Source organism: Kryptolebias marmoratus, linkage group LG11 (assembly GCF_001649575.2).
Source record: "Kryptolebias marmoratus isolate JLee-2015 linkage group LG11, ASM164957v2, whole genome shotgun sequence".
NCBI lineage: Eukaryota > Metazoa > Chordata > Actinopteri > Cyprinodontiformes > Rivulidae > Kryptolebias > Kryptolebias marmoratus.
In genome coordinates, this window is record NC_051440.1 from 17,633,083 (window position 1) to 17,654,539 (window position 21,457).

Consider the following 21,457-nt stretch of genomic DNA (forward strand, 5'->3'; position numbering starts at 1 on the left):
TAATGTAGTTTCCTAAAAAGCTTAAAAAGGTTTTACTTGAAAATTTTTAATTTCCAGAAAATTCAGGTTTTAGAAAGCATTAAAAACCGTTTGCAATGAGTTCAGCTTTTTTTGTGTATAGGTAAACTTGTAATAACACCTTGTGTATTTATTAATGAAAGTGCTTTTTTCACTAATTGTCTCAAGTACATAAACAATGAGAACAAAAAACTTATTGATGAAATATAGGACAGCAAATAAACCTATAAAATAAAAAAATACTCAAAGGAAAGAAGAAACGTATTATATCATAACGCATTAATTATGTAAAAATCATGTCACATCTATATTGATGTGTTTTTGTTTGAATATTTTTGATAATAGTTCTGTGAAATTTAAACATATGTACATATTGCTATAGTTTCAGGTGAAACTAATAAACAGTGAAAAGAATTCAACTTCAGAACAAATAAATACAAAAATCTGGACTTTTTTAAATTTAGCTGCAGTTTCCCACCATCAGTAAGATGTAACCAGAGTTTAGGAAGTTATGGGGAAGTCGATCATTCGCTTTGAAACATCGTGAAGCCATCATCGTTTCATTTTATCTCAATACAGTTCTGCTCCACTCGCTCACACTCCCAGGTTTAAAATGACAAGCAAAATATTTCCAGTTCTTATATCAATACTCTCTAAAATACCTTGTGTGTGTGGGTGTGGGTGTGTGTGTGTGTTTTGTCAGGTGCGCTGGCCCGCTCTAACAGAGAGGGCTGAGTGATGTCACAACAGAATGCATTTTAATAGAGAGGGAAGCAATTAGAGAGGGGACAGGCCGAGAGGTGAAGAGATGGGATGGGGAGGTGGGGGTGGGGGATCTGCGTGACACACAGTTCACTCTCACACACACACACTCACTCATTACTGAGGATGAGTTAATTAATTGCACAGTGATTCACGGTACTTGTAATTAATCTCGTAGGTGTGTGAGTGTGTTTTTTTTTGAGAGGGCACTCCCCTACCTCCACTTATATTTTACACACACACGCACACACACAAACAGAGTAACAAACGTTCTTCCATTTGAATGCTGCTCATCAAATTCACTCACTCGGTTTTATATTATCTGCAATATGTCATTTTATTAAACACGACGGAGTCAAAAGGATAATGTAGATCTCTTGTAGAACAGTTCTGTGGAAACGTTAAGAACAACTACTGTTTCGAGTTGCTTGTTCAAACGGGACCAAAACCAAAATGGAATGCTGCCATCTTAAAACAACTCCAATCTAAAAAGTTTCATAGCATTTCTTGCAAACGTTTTGTTTTTTTTATATAAATTATTATACTGCAGTGAATTTTACTGAATACTTATATTTACATGGAATTCTACGGCATAAAGCAGCAGCAGCAGTTCTGGAGCAGCCCGGGATACGTCCGGCTCACACAGCGTAATGTTTCTGCCAGAATAACAGAGTAATGCAGGACTGACAGTGATGTGACAATTTATAACACAGCTTTGCGTGAACCACGATGGATTATTTTAATATTGGAGTTGTTTTAAGACTGCAGCAATCCACTTCGATCTCAGTGTAACTCAAACTGCCCACGAGCTTGTCAATCTGAAGAATTAAAGTCTGTTTCTCCAAAGTGAAATTGTTCAATAGCCTTATCACAGAGCTCCAGCTCAAAGAATCCGAACTATCCCTTTAAAAAAAATGTGTCTGCATTACAGTTACATCCTGCAGGAAATGGCTTTTCTTCCTCAGAGCACTCTAACTGCATTACCTTTTATTATTTTTCTCAGGGAGGGGAAGTGTGGGGTCTGCTCTGATTGTCCAGTTAAATAAAATGATGTGTATTAATCTTGCCCCCATTTTACCCATGATCCCTTGCATCTATCAGCCTGAGCAGGAGTGGTGGAGCAATCACATTTGGAAATTAAACAAATAAAAAAAGTTGAAGATAGCTGAGTGAGTGATGAAGCCGGCCAATTGCGAGCAGCATAAATCTTCTCCTTTCGGCACCCCACCTCTGCCTCCACACATTTGGATATTGTTATGATTTTACTGTGTTTGCATATATAAGTCTAATTTATTAGACTCAAACACCATCAGAATTATTTACAAGCAAGTTCTGGTCTGCTGCCAATAAGCCCATTAAGGCACATTGTTGGAGACTGGTTATATGATAAAATACACAATAGTAATTGTGAATGGAGAGAGGCCAGAGTGGTTCTCAATGAGGTGATTATCTGCGTGCAGGTTATTGTGCTATTTCAGCATGACGTGTAAATCTGTATCGCACCATTAATCACAGGCTCCGCTGTCAGGAAAGTGAGGTGGGAAAAGGATGATGAGAGAAAAAAAAGAATCAGAAAAATGGAAAGAATAAAAACAAGTCATTCAGAAAAAGTAAAGCTTCACTAAACTCCAGTTGGTCACAGTTAATTCCTTTATGCTAACTGTTCATTTATGTCTTGTAACTAATGTAACAAACCATATGCTACTGGAGACTGCTTTTAAATTTTTAGCAATCATTAAGCTTTTTTTTTTAAATTTAATTTGATTCTCGAAGACCACCTGAAGACCTCTCCACTTAATGTTTGTAATATTGCGTTTCCAACTTCAGAAAACCCGATTGTACATTAGGTGTCAGTCCTGTTCACCTGTTTTTTCTTCTGAAAACATTTAAATCACTGATTGTGTAAAAGTGATGCTTTAAAGCTTGTGAACCCTTTAAAATGTTTCCATTTCTATGCATAATTCCTTCTCAAACTTAAGCATATTAAATTAAAACTTAATTTTTTATCATTCCTCTTGTGAGCTCACCAACTTGCTGCATGTCTTGCTTTCTCTAGATTTAGTTCACTATATAGAAGAAATAATTCAGAACTTATTGTTCCATCACTGATTACGGGTCGTTCTGGACCCGAGGCAGCAAAACAGCACAGTTCTGCCACAGCCATGTTCCACATATGAGACAAGCTCATCGTTCAAGAATGTGATGGTTTCTGTTCCTGTAACACAAAACAAATCAACAAAAACTCAACAGCGCTGTTAGTAAAACACAGAAACACACTAATGAGCCTTTTACAGATCAGTGCAGCCATGCAGATCATTGTTGTTCAGTCTTCTTCTGATGGTGGACCCGATAATAAAAACATCAGGGAGGGTTTTAGAACTTTGTGTTTCTTTGCAACTTCAGTGACCTTTGAACCCTTCACCTTTGCTGGTTTACATCTTCTGTGCTGGATAGAAAAGGTCTTAAAATGTTTTCTATGTACTCTACATTTCTGACTTAGTCAAAAGTTCTTTTTTAGAATGATTTCTTAAAATATATTCCAAACAACTCAGTTTTTGTTTGTTCTCAAAAATCCCCCTTTTGTGTTTTATGATGCATTTCCACAAAAGTGGTATAGAAATCTGAATTTAATGCAATATTTTTGATTAATACAAATAGCACCGCCTTTGTCATTTTATTGATAGAAAACTCCAGTTTTACCTTCAGTTTAACTGCTAACATGAGAGGTTTAAAGGTTTTTGGCTTTTCCATTTATAGATTGTTTTCCTCTTAAACAAAAATGCCACCTGTCTCTCATTTGTTTAAGTATGTTCTCTTTATAAACTTTATATTACAGTATATTTAGGAGGAATTGTGGAAGATTCTAAAAAATTTAAGGAACTTAAAGAACTTTTTTGTATAATAGAAGTGTTCTGGTGTTTTGGCTTTTTTGCATGTGTAAAATAGTATCTTCTCCCATAAACTATAATACCATCATCACATCATAAAGTAAAAAAATTATTTAGCTGCTTGTGTGGAAAAGGTAACACCTTTCACAGTCCCAACTCTAAAACTATTAATTAAAAACAAAAAACAAAGGTTAATGTTTTCATGTGGAACCTGGTAAAGACGAGGGCCTTCTGTGCATCCAAAGTATTTTTACTTTCAGTGGCAAACTAAACTTTCACAATAACGCGTTTAAAACACATGAGTATAGGCGACAAAAAAACAGAGAAAGCAGAGGTTTTGTGCTAAGTATGAAGTACACCAGGTCATCAAGGCTGTGCCTGACACACCTGGTCACACAGAATAACACTTTGCTGTCCTCTGAGAACACACACAGCAGATCTTCTTTCACTCTACGGTGGCCTCAACAAGACACATTACATCCCCACTCCGCTATCTGCTCATGACAGATGTATTTATGTAATAGTTTTGATAGGTATTGATCCAAACGGCGGAGCCAGTTAAGAAACTGAGAAAAATGAGATTTCAAAATCAACATGGCTGCGAGGGGAATTTTGTGAAGATGATGAGTGACAGAAAAAAAAAAGGCTGTGAGAAAAATAAAATTGTGTGAGTAGCAGTGACAGGACAGAGGCTTTGGTTGAAAACACACGATTTAACAAAAAACGAGAAATGGGACAGTGTGTAAACAAGCAGGACTCTCCTCTCCTTGTGTGTGTGTGTGTTTGGACTGGCATGATCACGTGTGTGTGTGTGTGTGACCTTGGCTTGGCCCGGTGGTAAAGTGGGGCGTCAGGAGAGCCCGTGTGTGAGCAGTCAAGCGTTCTCCCTCAGATTAGCGGGCTTTATTACTGCCACCAACCACTGGTCTGACAAATCCTCTTATTTCATTTTACTTTCTCCTACCTCTACCCCTGCCTCCCGCTTTTTCTCCTCACTCCTTTATTTTCCTAAAATCTCCCTCCTCCTCCTTTCTTCTGGCTCTGCGGCAGCTTTGCGTGCTTCACCTTGCGCTCTGCTGGCTTCAGTTTTTCCTGTTTTCTATTTGCTCATTCTTTTTCTCCCCCTCATTGTCTTTTCATCTTCTGCACGCCTATGCTGATACCTACACAGTTTTTTTTTTTCCTCTGTTCTTCTACTCACCCTTCTGCTCCGCTCCTCCCTCTATCCCTCCGCCTCTGCCTGCCTCTCTATACTGTGATGAATCTGTAGACAGGGGCTAATAATTGTACTTCAGCCCAAGTGCTCATTTTTCTTTGTGTTTGAAAGCTGTGACAGGCAGGGGCTCCTTTTTTCCCCTCTGCACCCCCCTAGTCCTTCTCTTCTTCTCTTTCTCTACCTTTTCTTTCTATCCTCACACAATGGGGTGAGTAAAATAACTCAGGGTTTACAAGGTCATGCTGTCTTGTAGTGAGGACACGCTGGGGATTTGGGGCTGGAAGCATTTCCTCAAAGCAGTCGTGTTGAGACTTCAATAAAAAAATAAAAAAGTTATAGATTGTGGAAGCAGATCTATGGGAGTAAGAAGTAATATTTGGGGAATTAGCGCATTTATGACGTGCATTTCAGACATCTGGATTTAAATTTTGCTTCTAAGGATTCCTATGAAAGAATTGAAGTGTGGTTGGGAATAAAAAAGTCTTTGTGTTGCTTGTAACAACATCTTCAGCTCCGTCTATGACTTTTATTGATAGGAACAGAAAATACAGTATTATCCTCTAATGCGAAAAAAAAAAATCTGTTAAGAAACTGTGCCAAACAGTACAACAATGTAAATTTATTGTTACTGGTTTATGTGTCAAGAGAGAAATTTATTTAGCATTAGCACTGTGCAAAAGTACTTGTTTCAACCAAACAGCCAGACTTTCTTAAAATCTTTCAGTTTTTCTTTGAACTTTGGTTATTTTGCCCTAATCTCAGTCCGGTACAGACAGTTTTCAGAGGAATGAAATTGTTGTTCATTTGTTGAATCATTTACCTCTAACAGATATAAAAGGGAATTTAACTGCTTAATCAGTGTTGTCTTGACATGTACTAGAAAATTTAGTAAAAAAAAAAAATTAAATCAGATCTTTAGGCACTTTGATACCAGCAGCCTGTCACAAAGATGCAATTTGTTTCTTTAGTTAAATCAATAAAAAATATTGAAAATAACACCATTTATTCGTCAAATAGTTTTTAGCGCAACAAGATGATTCTCAAAAACCTGTTAAAAGCTAAAACCTAAAGTACAAATGATCAATTGAAAGATGATGTATCTCTCAGGTTTTTACCTCTTTCCTAAACACATAATATTAGATATTGCTCATAGGCTAAAGATAAGGTTTTGGGTCTGACGCTTTCGGGGGGTTTTTTTGGTCCATTTTTTTTTTCTTAATTTTTAAAGTTTACACTGCACAATATGCTGTTCTGGACAGGTACAAGGACTAGACAGAAAACGAATGAGACAAAATAAGAAAAATAAAAAATAAACTCTGGAAGATTGTCAGAAAGCCAGAAGAACTATTGATCAAGCCCACTTTAAAAGATTACTAAAACAAATCAAAAGTGTTTTACCAAATACCAAAAAAAATGATCAATAAAAATATTTTCATTGATTTCAAACAAAGAGAAAGAAAGAGTGATGCATGTAAAATAAAATATTCTAAAAGACTCTGCTAACCTTAACAGATTTTTAGATTAAAATGTACTAATCAGTTACAAAGAAATGATCTGCTCTGTTTGAAATATAGTCTCTGACAGCATCTAGAACACAATCTGCAAACAAAGGACACACTTAAATATCGAAGGAAAGCTATATTTCTATTGACTCACATACAGCAATACTTTATGAAAATTGATCAACAGTTTTAATACTAATGTCATCTTCAAAAAGGAGAGATGAAAAGAGAGCAGGAGGGCAGGAGGAGAACAGAGATTTTATTGCCTGCTGTAGTTAGATGGTGAAGTTCCTCCTGGCAGATATTTATTGGGTTAGTTGAGTCCAGAGAGAGCTCTAACATTGATTGTGATCATTAAATATATCCGCTTGAAATGGCAACATGGCATTCCTTCAGTCAATGGAGCCAATAGAAGCAGAACAAAGGCATAATCAAATCAATCCTCTCATAATTATTCTTTGAAAGGTGGAATTAATCACAAGAAGAAATAAAAACAATAATGGAAAATGAAATGGTCTGTCGTAAACAATTACGGCCCAAATTGAAATAAATCCAGCGAAGGGGAAAAAATCCACTGTAAATCCAACTAATTAAAATAACATTCCAATCTATATTGGATATTTGGTTTACACTGACTTTCAGCTATTATACAGTTGAGAAGGTTGTGTTTTTACAGGAGAGAGATAAAGGGAAAGAATGAAAGAGAAAATGGAAAATTATGTTGTGAGGCTGGGGTGGGGAAGTATGGGGTCAAAGGATCAAGGTGCGCCTCTCATGAAAGCAATGACTCTCTGTTCTCTCTGCTCACAGAGAGGAAGTGTAGCTTATTGATTAGCTATCAGATGATTCCGATAGAGCCTGATCGATAGGATGAAAGCCAGGCAGGACCCTCCCTCCTCACTCTGCGGCCACTGCACTGCAGACCAACGCAGAGACATCAAGCTGTTTGTTTCTCTTTGACAGATTCTTCTTTGTGTCTTGTGTTCGCTTCTAGGGTTAAAAGGTTCTTCTTAAGATGAAATGGGAAATCCTCAAAACCATTCAAATCATGATGAGAAAATAGATAGCAGGACAAACTTTATAGATAAATAAAATGCATGAGGATTATCAAAAGAATATGGCAGAATGATCCAATCAGCACCATAGACAGCGGCAGGGGCAGCTTTCTGATATCAATATTATCTTTAACATTTCATCAGCTGTGAAACTAAACACTACTATTTGGTGTGGCTGCAATGAAGTGATTCAGTTTGTAATATTTCCTGTAATTTTATTTGAATGTCATTGCAACACACTGTGTTCAAACAAGATTAAAATTTGAAGAATTTATCATGAAATCACCTGAATAGTTGAAAGACATGTTTTGTTACTCGTTTCCTGAAGGTGAATGTATCAGATGCTGGCTGCTTTGGCTGAAAACTACACGTGTGTCCGGTGCTGTGAAAGGACAGTGATAAGACACCTGTACTCAGATTATTCCAGGGCAGGACACTAGGATCAGTTTCTCTCACTAGCTGACTGAAAAAGGACAAAATAAAAACAGACAGAAACTTCTCATCAGTCATGTTGTAGCTTGGATATTAAATTTACAGTATCATGTTCCATTTTTATTTTATTATTATATTATAAACTGCTGATGTTTGTTGCAATGTTTTAGTCATCGCCTTTCTGAACAAATATATAGCCTGCAAATGATGGACAAAAAGATTTCACTTAAAAAGCAACAGCAGAGCTTTATTCAATGTTCTCAATCTTATGGTTTCTTTTTCTTCTCTCTCTCCCTTTTATTACAGATGTCTTGATACTGGAATGCTGTTTCTTGAACAACCTACGGCACCTGGACTGCCACAAAGCACAATGTCCCAAAAGCTCCCCACCCTCCCAGCGGCTTCAAGACAACCAGTCCACAGCAAACCGAAATTCAGAGTTCAACAATAAGGATTGCAATTAAAAAAAAAAAAAGATGAAAAAAAAGGAGCCTGAAAATCACCCATTCTGTTAAAAAAAACAGCAAAGGACGACAGGAAATAAACATCTTGCACATCTTGTAAATAAAACTTGCCACTGTCTCAATTCAAATTGCCAAAAATCATTCCACAAATTTCCACATTTTAATTATGTCCTAACAGAGTACAGATAAATAAGACTTCAGTTTAATAATAGATGAAAGAAAAAAAAACTATGTTCAAGCTCAAATTTAGCCTACCTTTACAAATCAGGAGGTTGTAAATACTGTACAGACAACAAATAGGGACATCGATAAGAAATATGATTATTGCAAATAATGTATATAGCCATAAAAATCATTCCTCTAGTCTGTTTATATACCTATGAGTGTCCTATGCCCATTCATTTTTATTTCTTCTTGCCCAAATTAATTGTTTAGCACAAGGATTTAAAAAAAAAAAAAAAAACGGAACCAGACAAACAAATACAAAATTTACAGAACTGAATTGGGAAGACAACATTTATCAACAGTGCTATAATCTGATGCATAAAATGTGTATGTTTACACGTAAATCTTGTGGGTTTTTAAATTGAAGAGTTACTAAAATACTTCTGATAAAATGACTTCCCTCCTAAACTAACAAAGCAGAGCTGAACACAACAGAAACTTTGACTCAATCAGTTGATTGTAAATGAAAACCCCTCCGGTACCATGTATGTAGTGTGTTTTAGCCCTGTAGTGATGTGACACATCCAGATCGACTTTTGTAGTTTGGCAGCTTTTGTGTAGTGCAGTCAGTCTTTTAGTAAGTTCATACCTAGGTCAACTGCTTCTTCTCTGATTCCTGTTTGACTTGCCGCCCCCAAATCCCTTAGAGGGCCTGTACCCCAGCTGACCGCTCTGCAACCAAGCGCTCACTCAGCTCCCACAGGCTGGTAGCGCTGCTCGGATCCTCCGCCTGGATGGAAGGCTGGCAGCGGAAGCAGTTGTTGAAGTACATGCCGCCGAGACCCTCCAGCTCCGGAGCCACTGCACAGTACATCGTGGTGGCTGCACCTTGTTGCTGTCGACGAGAGAGGAGAAAAAAAAAAAAAAAAGACACAGACCAAAGGGACAAGGTCAGTTGGGACAAATCATGGCTCTGTGAGACGGCTTCATCCTGCAGGAGGAGACAAAATATGGACAACTCATCTACTCGCACACGGACATTAGGATGTGCCCTGTCCAGAGAGGACAAACAACGGACAGCATCCATATGTCCTGTATGAGACACACACACAGACACAAAAAGAGACAGCACGACCGATAGGCCACAGGAAAAAAAGAAAAAGACTCATGCACACGCTGTCTCACCCTTCTCCCTTGTAGCTCATGATGACTGGGTCATATTACCATGAGAGCAGCATACTGTATATATATAGATTTATATATATATATATATATATATATATATATTAATGTACATATATTTATTTATTTATTTATTCATCTACCTGGCATGTGTAGGACATCTGGCTGTAACGGATTGTGTCAATGCTCCAATTGCAAAACACCCAAAGCAGTAAAGGCAAGAACAAGAGATCAGTTCCAGTCTGGATGGGAATCACCTCAGAAACACAGCTTTCATGTATATTACCAAAAAAGAAAAAAAGAAAAAAAAAGTTTTGATGGCAATGAATATGTATATTTTCTCAATACGTGTACATGGGTTCAGCCAGGCTTGTAAAGCTGAATATAAGTGTTGGAAATTATTGCAAGTACAATTCTGTATCTTAAAATATAAGTTAGTTGGTTTTAGAAAAAAAAAAAAAAACAGTGTTTCCACATGTATACACTCACACATCATAAGGCATTTTCACTTTTTTACTCCAAGTATTTTTTTTCTCTTGGGGTTAAACTTGAGGACCATTAAGTCTCCACCCAGAAACGGACTAAGCTTCATGTTGTCTCAAGCCGAGTCACAGTGTAAAAGAGTTTTCTGGATGCAACCTGCTAAGTTTTCTAATGCACCCTGCTCTATCAGTCAGTAATTAGCAGGGATATTCTTGGAGGGAGATTTCTGTGACATTTGAAAATGAAAGTTGAAACAGCGGCAGAATAAACATGTCAGAGAGAATTACACACATAACCCGAATGCTCAAAGACGGATCTTTCATGTTGCGGCTCTGGCTAAAAGCTGCTGTGACAGCTTCCCTGCAAACCCCGGCGCTGGAGACGACTTCTGTACGACTACATGAAATGGCTTGCACACTTTATCTCCCGATGAGAGTGATGAGAGTTTCGCACAGAGCACTGGCACACACTGAGATGAGCCCATATGTGCAGTAGTCAAACATAGGCAGGACACACAAATATACGCACATGCATAATGGAGGCACATTACATGCCAACTGTTTGAACAGCTTCCTAAAGCAGCTGTGTGGCTTACAAAGTGGAAAGATCCACTGAGGTCTCAAAGCATTTATACATTCACAGCCTAAGACAAAAATATGCACAAAATGCATATCCAATAAACAACTAAAAACAGATAAATTAAACAATAAAACAAAACAAAGCAGATTTAAAGAAATGTGTTTCTCAGTGCACACAAAGCAACAGCATTCCAGCAGGATGAGCTCTGCTGTGTAACGCTGCAGCAGCAGATTGAGCGTGTTTGAAGTGCAGCGTGATGAGAGGGCTGGTAAACAGCAGATGAAACGGCACCATCTCTCTGTGTGCCGCTGTCTGTCTCACCTGCCAGCGAGGCGATAACTTCATCCACGTCACATGTCGCCATATCAAAGACAGACAAATGCCAAGCAGTGTCTCTGAGTTACAGGTTCACACGCGCTCCGTTTAACTCATCTCTCTCACTTAGGGCATCTGATTTAGTTCGTCTGTGTGTGAAATTCCTTTTAAACTCGACAGAAGATGTCAGCGCTGCAGGCTCTGACTCTCTGACACCCCTTGAACTCGCCTGACTTTCAGAGCAGTTAGTGTGCAATTACCAAACACTAGCTCTGCTTCAGGTTAAAATACTGACTTGAAAAAAAAAATCAAGTTTAGATTTATTTGACTCAAATCCCCAATATTTTTAAAGCTCTTTTATTCTTTGAAAAGCAAATCCAGACTGCATCAGTCCAGTTAGTGGCAGATAAAGTATTACATGGACTGTTTGGACTATCTTATTGGTGTTTAGCTCATCCCCCTCACCACTTGATCTTGTGACCTCTGTAAAAGATAAGGCTGATGAGATTAGGCATTAACATGCTCAGCCACCCACCACAGCCATTCATCATTGTGTGTGTTTGCAGATAGATGGTAAGGTGCGTACAAGGTAGTGCGACAGAGAATGAGGGAGAATGGACGAAAATCTCACAGTCCTACAGCTTAAAATTGACAAAACCACTTAAAAAAAAAGAACAACAAAAAAAAGGCCATTTCTAAACCGTACAGTTTAGATACAGTACGTCTTTAAAGTTTCTGCAACTAAGAATGAATCCTTATGTCTACTGTAGTTTTCTGAGATAAAATGTTTTCTTGGTTTTGCTTTGTTTTGCTTAGCTCTTTTCCAACCAAAGCTGTGAACTTGACTCTGAATCAAGAGGCAAAACTAATGGCTTGGAATTTGAATTGGATGCAAATGAGAGGCTTGAAAACCATACTGTTTCAGCCGCTTAACAACTACAAGAAAAACAAAATGATCCTAAGTTCATAGAGCTTTCTCTGCCTAATTAAAACTTGTCACATGCTCCACTTTAAATATCATACCCTAAATATTCCAAGTAATTTCAGATATACTTAAATTTTAGTTGTAAAAAGCAAATTGATAAGTAAAGGCACCATCTCAGCTGTCAATAAACATTGCTTTAAAAAGCTTTGAAAGAAGAATAATGAAATGCTTCAGACTAAATTATGTTAATAATAAACAGAATCAGAATTCAGAAACCTGCAAGAATATAACAGAGACTTGAGACCTGAAGGGGGCATATTCTGAATACTTTAGGATACATATATAATTCTTCTTCTTCTTTTGCTTTAAGCTGTTACCTTTTCAGGTGTCGCCACAGCCAGTCATCCACCTCCATCTAATTCTGTCTTCACTTCAACTACCTCCATGTCCTCTCTACTTGCATCCAGACATCTCTAAGATCCTTCTACCAATGTACCCACTGTCCCTCCTCTGCACATGTCCAAACCATCTCAGACACTCCCAAGGAGAACCTCAACATCTTCAGCTCTTTCTCTTCCAGTTCTGTCTCCTGTTTTTTTTGTGTGTGTGTCCCACTGTCTCCAAGTCATACAACATAACTGGTCTCACCACTGTCTTGTAAACCTTTTCTTTGACCTTTGCTGCCACCCTTTTGTCACAAATCACTTGTTCCATCTTTCCATCACACTCTCCTCGCTTGTTAGAACATTACAGTTTCTATCTAACAATTCTAACCTGCTGCACATCCTTTCCAGCCTGGTCCCACTGTCCTGCCAGTCAATAGAAGTCCTTCTCCAGTCCAGTCTACTCTCTTCAGTCCTCTCACTGTCCCATTTCTTCCTGGCTAACCTCTTCCTCTGGATAACTTCCTGCACTTCACTATTCCACCACCAGGTTTCCTTATCTTTTCTCTGTCCAGATGACACACCTAGTAACTTCCTACCTGTCTCTCTAATCACTGCTGCTGCAGTAGCCCAGTCATTTGGAAGCTCTTTCTTACCACCCAGAGACTTTAACAATTCCTTCCTAAACTCTTTGCAACATTCTTCCTTCTTCAACTTCCATATTTTGGTCCTTTTCTCTGCCTTTACTCTTTTTCTCTTCTTCACCACAGCATTCATCCTACACACCACCATCTGATGCTGTCTGGCCATCCTGTCCCTTGCCACAACTTTAGAGTCCACCTCTTTAACATGGATTGTAGTCTACCTGTGTACTCCTGACTCCATTCTTATAGGTCACCTTGTGTTTCTCTCTCTTTTGGTTCACTGCAGCCATTTCCCTCCTCTTGGCAAAATCCACCACCATCTGTCCTTCCTGGTTTCTTTTCTTGACACCAAACCTGCCCATCACTTCCTAATCTCCACTGTTTCCTTCACCAACGTGTCCAGTCAGATCTGTTCCAACCACTACTCTCTCCTCCCTGGAAATACTCTCTATTAATTCATCAAGATCCTTTTCCAGAATTTCTCTTTCTCTTCTACATCACATCCAACTTGTGGAGCATACCCACTGACAACATTCAGCATCAGACCTACTTCTATCTGCAGACACATCACCCAGATGCCCTTCCTGACACAACCCTCACTGTTTACTTGGGCTTGGGACCGGCATGAGAGATACACTGGCTGGTGCTCCTGAGTAGCGTTTTTTTTTTTTTTTTTTTTTTAAACAGCTCTGCCTTTACCATAATGAATTAGGGCCTAGTAGGAGATTGGACAAAAAAAGTGCACCAAAACTTAATACCGTTAGGTATTAATACCACTAAAATATTATTTAAATAATCAGCAATAAAACACACCAAATGAGACAAATACCTCAAGATCTGACTGCAGAGTCTTTACAGATAACTTTTGGGCAAAATCTGTTTTTGCCAGAAAAACAATAAAACACAAACACTGAAAAAAAACATCCTGCAATAATTTGATTTTTGGTGAGCAGCACGAGCCCACATTAGTTTTGGTATAAATGCTGCACTGGGACCAAATCAGAGTCTTCCAAACTCAATATTAACTCCAAGAACCTCTTGGACATGCAATAGAAATGTCTTTGTAAAGTGTTGAGCAATAACCGGTAGTCGAGAAGTCCTACTGAGCGTATTCACAAGCAAAAAGCTATATGGAGGAGATTTAATGTTGTTGAATTAACAGTGTTGTTACTTTTTGCAGTGTTTAGTTCTGTGTCTTTGTCATCCAAGTTGTACTCAGCTGTATGAGCTTCCTCTGATCCTATGCATGTGACCCTTAAACCCCACATTTGTAGTTATGGCATCGACCTCTCCATCTCAACTGGGTGTATATAAGCCATTACTTTAGAAAAGATGTGTCTCTGTACATACAAACCTGTAAATACTTCCAGCTATGCATGCTGAAAATTTAGCAATTCTTTCAGGTACTTTTATAACCCCCTATTTCTCATATGGCATGTGCTGAAACATTAAAAAAACTATGAAAAAAGTAGAAAAAATAGAAAAGTTTAAAATAAAAATTGTGAAAATAAATAAGTTGATAATATTGTCAGGCAATATCCTCTCTTGGACAGTGTGTGTAGAGTCTTCCTGTTTTCTTACTCCTGTGGGTGGTTCTCTTCCATTGCCTGTCCTGTGTTTCTGCTCACCATCTGTGTCAGTCGTTGTCAGTTGGCATTTGTACAGCAGCGAGGGTTGAGGCAGAGGAGAGACGAGAGCGTTCACCAGCTGACCTCTGTGATGGCACTCCAGTTCAGCAGCAGCAGCAGTACTAAAGCTGGCAAAGCTATTCACGCCTGGGACGCAAATTTGAGAAGTTCGTTCCTGGCACGAACCGTAGATCATTACAGCATACGTCCATGCTTGTCATGTGAACGCCCTTTGGATACGCAGCAGTTCTAAAGAACATTTTTAGGTGAGAATGACAAGTTTGGACTTGATCATTTTTTTTTTTTTTGTACTTTAAGTTTGGCAAGTTGTCAGTAATAAAGGGGCAATTTCATTCTGGTAAAGTAATTTTTAGATAAAGCTGACATGTAAATCAAGTGTTTTTGTTCCTCATCTGTGGAAAGTAACGTTCCAGAATTCTAAAGGTATTTAGTGAAAAAAAGGGGAAAAAAAGTACATGAAGGTTAAAGTATTTATGTGGCTTTTTAGGGATCAGAAGGAGTGCAGTTTCTGGCTCAGCCCTCTGCCCAGCCTCGTGGAGTAGCTATTCTCCAAGTGAGACTTCAAACTGATTGTGATTCTGTTTCAGGAATGTTTTTTTTTTCTCAACCTGTGATGTTTAAAATATATGGAGGTGTCTGATTTTTAATCTGTGCTAAAGATATTTTACATTTAATAAATAACCATTGAAAGCAACGTTTTTCTGAAGTGTGCAGTTTGTTTGTGAATAGGCGTCTGTATGTAGATCCCTTTTGTCTTCAGCTCTCTGCGAGTTCACGACTCAGCTGAGCGAGCCTGGTCTCGCTGCAGAAAGAATCCCGGGTAATGCGGTCCTCCTCACATAAACAAGCTGTCCCTCCATTCAGCTCGACCGTTCAACCAAGATAATAAAAGATTAGCTCCCCAAACACCTCAGCAAACACTTCAGAAAGCATCCTGACACTCACACGATGAATCTGTAATGGCCTTTGTAAACCTTTGTGAGACAAATAAAGTTGTAAATAAAATAAAATGATTTATTTTTAAAAAGTGTTTACACATAAAGCGTTTTATTAAATAGGATAAGAAATGCTCATAATCTGACTGAGAACATTCAGAATGTTAGTGCTTTTAGATTGCAGAAACTTTTTGAAGGTTTTTACAATATTTAGAGAAAGATTGTGAGGTCTTTTATGGCAAAGTGACCAATTTACTGTAAACATGGGTAAAATGCCATTCGAATAAACAATTATCAAAGTTATTCAGAAAAAAAATGAAGCAAATTATAGAAAAATGGACAGATGGTGAAGCCCAGGGTTCACTAAGATTGTATACAACAGAATAGGATGTAATTTTGATCAGTCTACTTAAGCATTTCTGACTCTGGTGTGAAAGCAACTAGAGAAAAAAGCCTTGCAGGTATTTAGTCCTTTAGGGAGCTCCCTGGTCCCCATTTACCTCAGCAAGCTTCTGTTTGGTCCGAAAGCACACAAAGACCCTTCATCATAGGCCTCCCCAGTGATTAGTTTACCTCTGGTTATTTATTTGTACTAAACTATATTTCGTACTGTCCATTAGCCCACAGGCCAATGGCTAATACTCACCTAAAGGCAGCATGCTCCCCAGAGAAGCATTAAGGGAAGGATGGAGAACCAGCCTCCTCCCTCCATCCTTGGTTTCAGTCCCTTCCTTCATCATGTCCGCTCAGTTTCCCTGTCTGTCTGCCTACTTTCTAGCTCAGCCCCTTCCTTTCGCCTGTAGAACCCATCCCCCCCTCGGCCCATAACTTTACAAGACTGGGCATTCAGTGTTTCTGTAACTGAGGTCTCACGGGTAAACGATTATAGCATGACATCTTGGAGGTAAATGGATCTCCTTTCCCGGGTGTTCTAGATCACAGATGAGCCCTGTTGCCGGTCTTTGTTTCAAAGCAAGCAGAGTGATGTAGAGGAGGATGAAAAAGCAGAAAGAGAAAGGAGAAGAGAAAACTACCCAGGAGTGACAGGAACACAACACAAAACACACACACAAAAAAAAAAACACTCCCCCCCACTTCCAATGCACTATTTCTCTCCCTTTCTCTCTGAGGCCCTCTTTTCACCCAGTTTGCACCAGATAAGATCAACAGAGTGTCAGTCATCAACAGCCTCCTGTCACGCTGTGATTGTTCATCTGCTACATGACTGTGTGCACGTGTGTAAATGTGCAGTCCAATGCGACATTGCTGCATACATTTAATACCCCTCCTGTTCAAAGAAACAATAGAAGAGGAAGTGAGGAATGAAGCAGAGGGAATGCAAAGGACAAGAGGAGGAGGGGAAGGATTAAGATGAGAGGAGAGACAAAGAGAAAGAGTAAGAAACGATGCAGAGCAGAAGGTGAAGGAGACAGGACACAGGGCATCCAAGGGGAAAACGATGGAGAGTCAGAAGGACTTGTGCAACGACTGTGAAACTATCTCATTTTTATCTTGTGAGAGGACTTCCGAAGTGATCCGCGCAACCTAATTATTTTCCCCTAATAAAAGCAACATATGCTAAGACAATAAAAGGCCTTATTGGACACCTATTCATTAAAAAGGAACAGTAAAAAGTGCCGGGCTCTGGCACAGGGATTAGCTTTTAAAAGGGCTTTTCTCTGGCTGGAAATGGCCTTAGTCTTCCTTTAGGATTTCCATATGGGTACATAGCCCACCATAAAAGATCTGAATTATACATGAAGAGGCCTGGCTGCTTTATTGGCTGTGATCTTCCTTTTCACTCTCACCTAATTGCATCAGCGCACCATACCTGTGTATGAATGCTACAAGGCATGCAGTTTAAGGTCAGGAAATTTCCAGTTGTAAAGTACATATAGCTAATGACAACCATTCAGCAGCAGCAAGATAACCTATAAATCACAAAAGTTTGTTAAGTTAGTAACATGCAGTTGAAATAAGGCATGCTGGTGACTCACGGCTGACAGTTTGACACGGTGAAGTCATTATTCCATATGGTCAACGTACTGTAACTGTCACTATATTTCTATTATGAGCACAGCAATGCTGTCTGTGTGTCGGTATGTGAGTGTGTGATGAGCTGGTGTAATAGGGCCACACACAGGTGTGTCTACGCTCACCTCCTCACTGATGCACCAGCTAATTGGTCTCCTGCGGCAACCTGACATATTCACACACTGAAAATCTCCCACACACACAGTCAGGTGTGTGAGCTTACCAAAACACACACACACGCAATGTAGTGTGCGATGGTTATATCCACATTTACTGTGTAAATATGCACTGACGCCCGAAGATAACCATACACATGCAGACAGCCTGCAGAGTGTGTTTCCAAATCTACTCATTATCACCGTGCTAACTCTGAGTGAAGAATGACACCTCAACAGAATGCTTCTTTTGTACAAACAGCTGCTGTTGCATGTGAAACTTTAAAAAAAAAAAAACAAAGACCACAAAAGCATACAGCAAAATAACATTTAGATTGCGAAACAAAAACTGAACTCTAGAGCCAAACACCACTTGGCTGTGTCCAAAATTCTCCACCACAAAGCCTTTGAACAAAACTGAAACAACACAAGATTTTTTTTTCTTGTAAAACACCCGACATAATAGCAACAATCACTCTAAAACACATGCTCAGCACTGAAAATGACTGAGAACTGAATCCTGTTTCAAAATTTAAAACTACAGCTGACAAGGGGACACCATTGTGCAAGAGTAGTGCAAAATTTAAAGAACAAAGCAGCAACAAGGACAATGAAGAAAACTAATTCTATCAACAAGATAATTTCACTGAAATTAAAATCTCTTTTTCTCTTCAGTTTTTGTTTTGTACCCTTAATATTTAGTTTGTGCACAAATTTACTGCATCATGTTCAACAGTCTCATTTCATTCATCTCTCTAACTTTGGTTGGGAACTACCAGTAGTTTCACATCACCTAACCTGCTCAGTCTGTCATTTTCTCTTACAGTAACCCATTCTCCTGCCACCCCCGTCCCTCGTGGTGGAGGTTGAGAGAGAAAGAGAGCGAGAGAGATGATCTGTTTTAAATAAGAAGGCAGCACCGGCCCATTAAACTCTAATAGTAATGATATTAATTTGGCAGGAACGTGTCATTTTCACAGTAGAGCAACTAGCTGAACTGTCATTACACACACATATACACACACAGACAAAGTATTCTGCCTCATTCACACTGTCTCTACCCGCACACTCCCCCACTAACTCATCTCCCCTTTCTCCCTCTCTCTCTCTCTCTCTCTCTCTCTCTCTCTCTCACACACACACACACACACACAAACCAGCAGCATGTCACAGGAGAGCAGCTAGCAGTAACATTATGAGAGTCGGAGAGATCTGCTAATGAGAAAGATTAGCATGTCCTTGGTCACAACAACTGCAGTGGTGGGATTGATATCCATGTCTTGCATCTTCAATCTTCTTCTTAACACTTTCAAACTCCTCTTCTGAACTTTCTCCTGTTCCTCTTCCACTAAAACCTCATTGTTCTACTTCTCTCTCGTCTGATTCCAGCTTTATGTTTGACCCTGATTCTTGGTTTAACTTTAACAATGAGGTTTATGTCTGGATGAAAACCAGGAGAAGACAGAATAAGTTTTGGTGTGGAGGAAAAGTCGAAACAAAAAAAAATTTGATTAAAATATATTTAACAGAATTTGTTCATGAAGTCTAAGGAGCACAAAGGACTTAGCAAGTCAAAATGTGATTGATTGCAGCTCCACAGTTAGCATTCTGTTATCAAAATTAATCATTCAAAACAAATGCAATAAAAAAATGTTATTTTACTTTATTTCTTTATTACCAACATTCTACTTTTTTACAATTTATGTATTTGATTTTAAAAAGCCATGAGGAATTTCTCATTTCTTTATGTTTAGTTATGAAGGAGCCAGACTGTTGAAAAAAACTGAAAGTGGCCTTGAGCAATGAAGTTTCCAGACACTGAATGGTTTTAGAGGTTATTTTCAAGCTTAGTCAAGCTTTAAAAAAAGTTACCTAAAATTCAAGGGACAAATTGCACTGTTTTGACTATACACCTAATAGACGTCTTTGAGAAAATCAATTTCAAAATGGCACTTCAGGAACTTTAATAGCTGCCTTTCACAAAGAAACAATTTGTTCCATTTCAGTAGTTGTATCGATAAAACATTTCAACGACAGTTTTACTGTAAAACATTTTTAAAACCTGTAGACATCTCTTCCTCTTTCTTTTTTCAGTTTATGCAGGGCACTCCGTTCTTTTTTATGCATAAACACAACACAGATTCAAATCTTTCTGTTGAAGCCTTTTATGCACCAAAACGTCTGTGTTTAGTAGCTTAACACACGAAACAAAATATTCTTTAAAGACAATCATTTACTTTGATACTAACAAACAAATTTTATTGCAGGACTTCTACTTGTAAGTGCTGCATTAAAAGCTGATTCTATACTGCTGACTGGAAAAACAGTTGATGAAATGATCAGTTTTGACTGAATTTCTCGAAAACACTAACATCACTCCATCGCTTTAATTTTTAATTTTTAGTTTTTAAGACCCAACAGCTGCCTTTAAATATTTCCTCTGTAATGATATAAAAGAGGATGTTTTATGAATTACGACCACCACAGTGAATAAGTATGAGCTTAGACATGTTTTCAACCCCTAAAAGAAAACATAAACAAACATTAGGAGCATTTTTTTTTAACATAAAAATTACCACACTGCAGTTCTCTGGCTTCAACGCCATTTAGAGCTGTCTAACATCTGTCTTTAAAACACGGCTAAATACTCTCATAAACACGGTCATTCAGCCACACACGGCTCACTTACATTTAGTTACATACATTCATCACAGAGTCACCATCAAAACAGTTAACACACAACAAATGCCTGGTTCAAAAATAAAACTTTTTATTTTATTGGTATGATGATGCACTGAATGTGTGTGTGTGTGTTTACAGAGCAGAGTGTGTTTCTTATTATGTTCATGTGTGAGTTTGTTTCTCTGCGTGTCCACGCTGACCCCATCTCGGCACTCCTGACCGGTTGAATGCAGGCTGCATAAATTAGTGCTGATGCTCTGCGATGTAATTATGCTGCTGTCAGGATGGCCCCTCTACTCAAATTCATTTTAATAAAGTTGGTCTCCAAGGTTACCAGCCAGGGGTCACCTTCGATGTCAGTCCCTATGGATCGCACCTACAGAACTCTCAGGAAGTCCGTAGTACAGTAACACCTTAACACGAGTGGCCTCAACATCACAACACAAACACACCTCCCACTGATTTAGTCAGAACGGCGAGACAGGCGGGTAGCAGAAAAGAAAAGGGGATAAAGAGATAAAAGAGAACCAAAGTGTGGGAAGATTGAACCAAAATTACAGGGAAAGAAGAAAAGAGGTGTAGGAAGAGTTTATCGGAAGTTGAAGGAATAAAAGCTAGACAAAAAGAGCATAAAACAGAGAGAAGACAAGGGTAGAGGGACAAGGAGAGGGCGAGGGAGTGTCTCTCCTGGGCAGATGGTGGGGTGTATTCTCATTTGTCCTGCTACGTGTGTGTGTGCCAACACTAACCTCCAGGGCAGAGCTGCAGCACAGAACACGCTCTCAATTAGCCAATAACACAGCAAGAGGGAGAGGCAGGGTTCTTATACAACACAAAAAAACCCCCGTTAAAATACAGAAACACGGCTAAAACACTAGCTGCTGAAAGACTTGTATTAAATTAGCCATATTTCCAATGACTTCCAAAACCATTTCATTTTCAAGAAGCCTGGTGGAGTTTTAAAGGCTTTTACAGCAAATAACGAAAGA

General features: G+C 38.7%; 2 protein-coding genes across 2 annotated transcripts in view; one reads left to right on the forward strand and one right to left on the reverse strand.

The window, feature by feature from the left end:
* mafb (v-maf avian musculoaponeurotic fibrosarcoma oncogene homolog b (paralog b)) overlaps nt 1-8,799 on the forward strand; it is a 42,938-nt gene extending 34,139 nt beyond the window's left edge. Inside the window, exon 3 of the mRNA XM_017406045.3 lies at nt 8,180-8,799. The gene's annotated coding sequence lies outside the window, so the exon portion shown is untranslated. The remainder of the gene's footprint in view (nt 1-8,179) is intronic.
* The window catches only part of wwox (WW domain containing oxidoreductase), a 126,607-nt gene continuing 113,625 nt past the window's right edge, over nt 8,476-21,457 (reverse strand). The window contains exon 9 of the mRNA XM_017406043.3: nt 8,476-9,397. Coding sequence (XP_017261532.1) covers nt 9,206-9,397 — 192 coding nt within the window. The 3' untranslated portion in view covers nt 8,476-9,205. The remainder of the gene's footprint in view (nt 9,398-21,457) is intronic.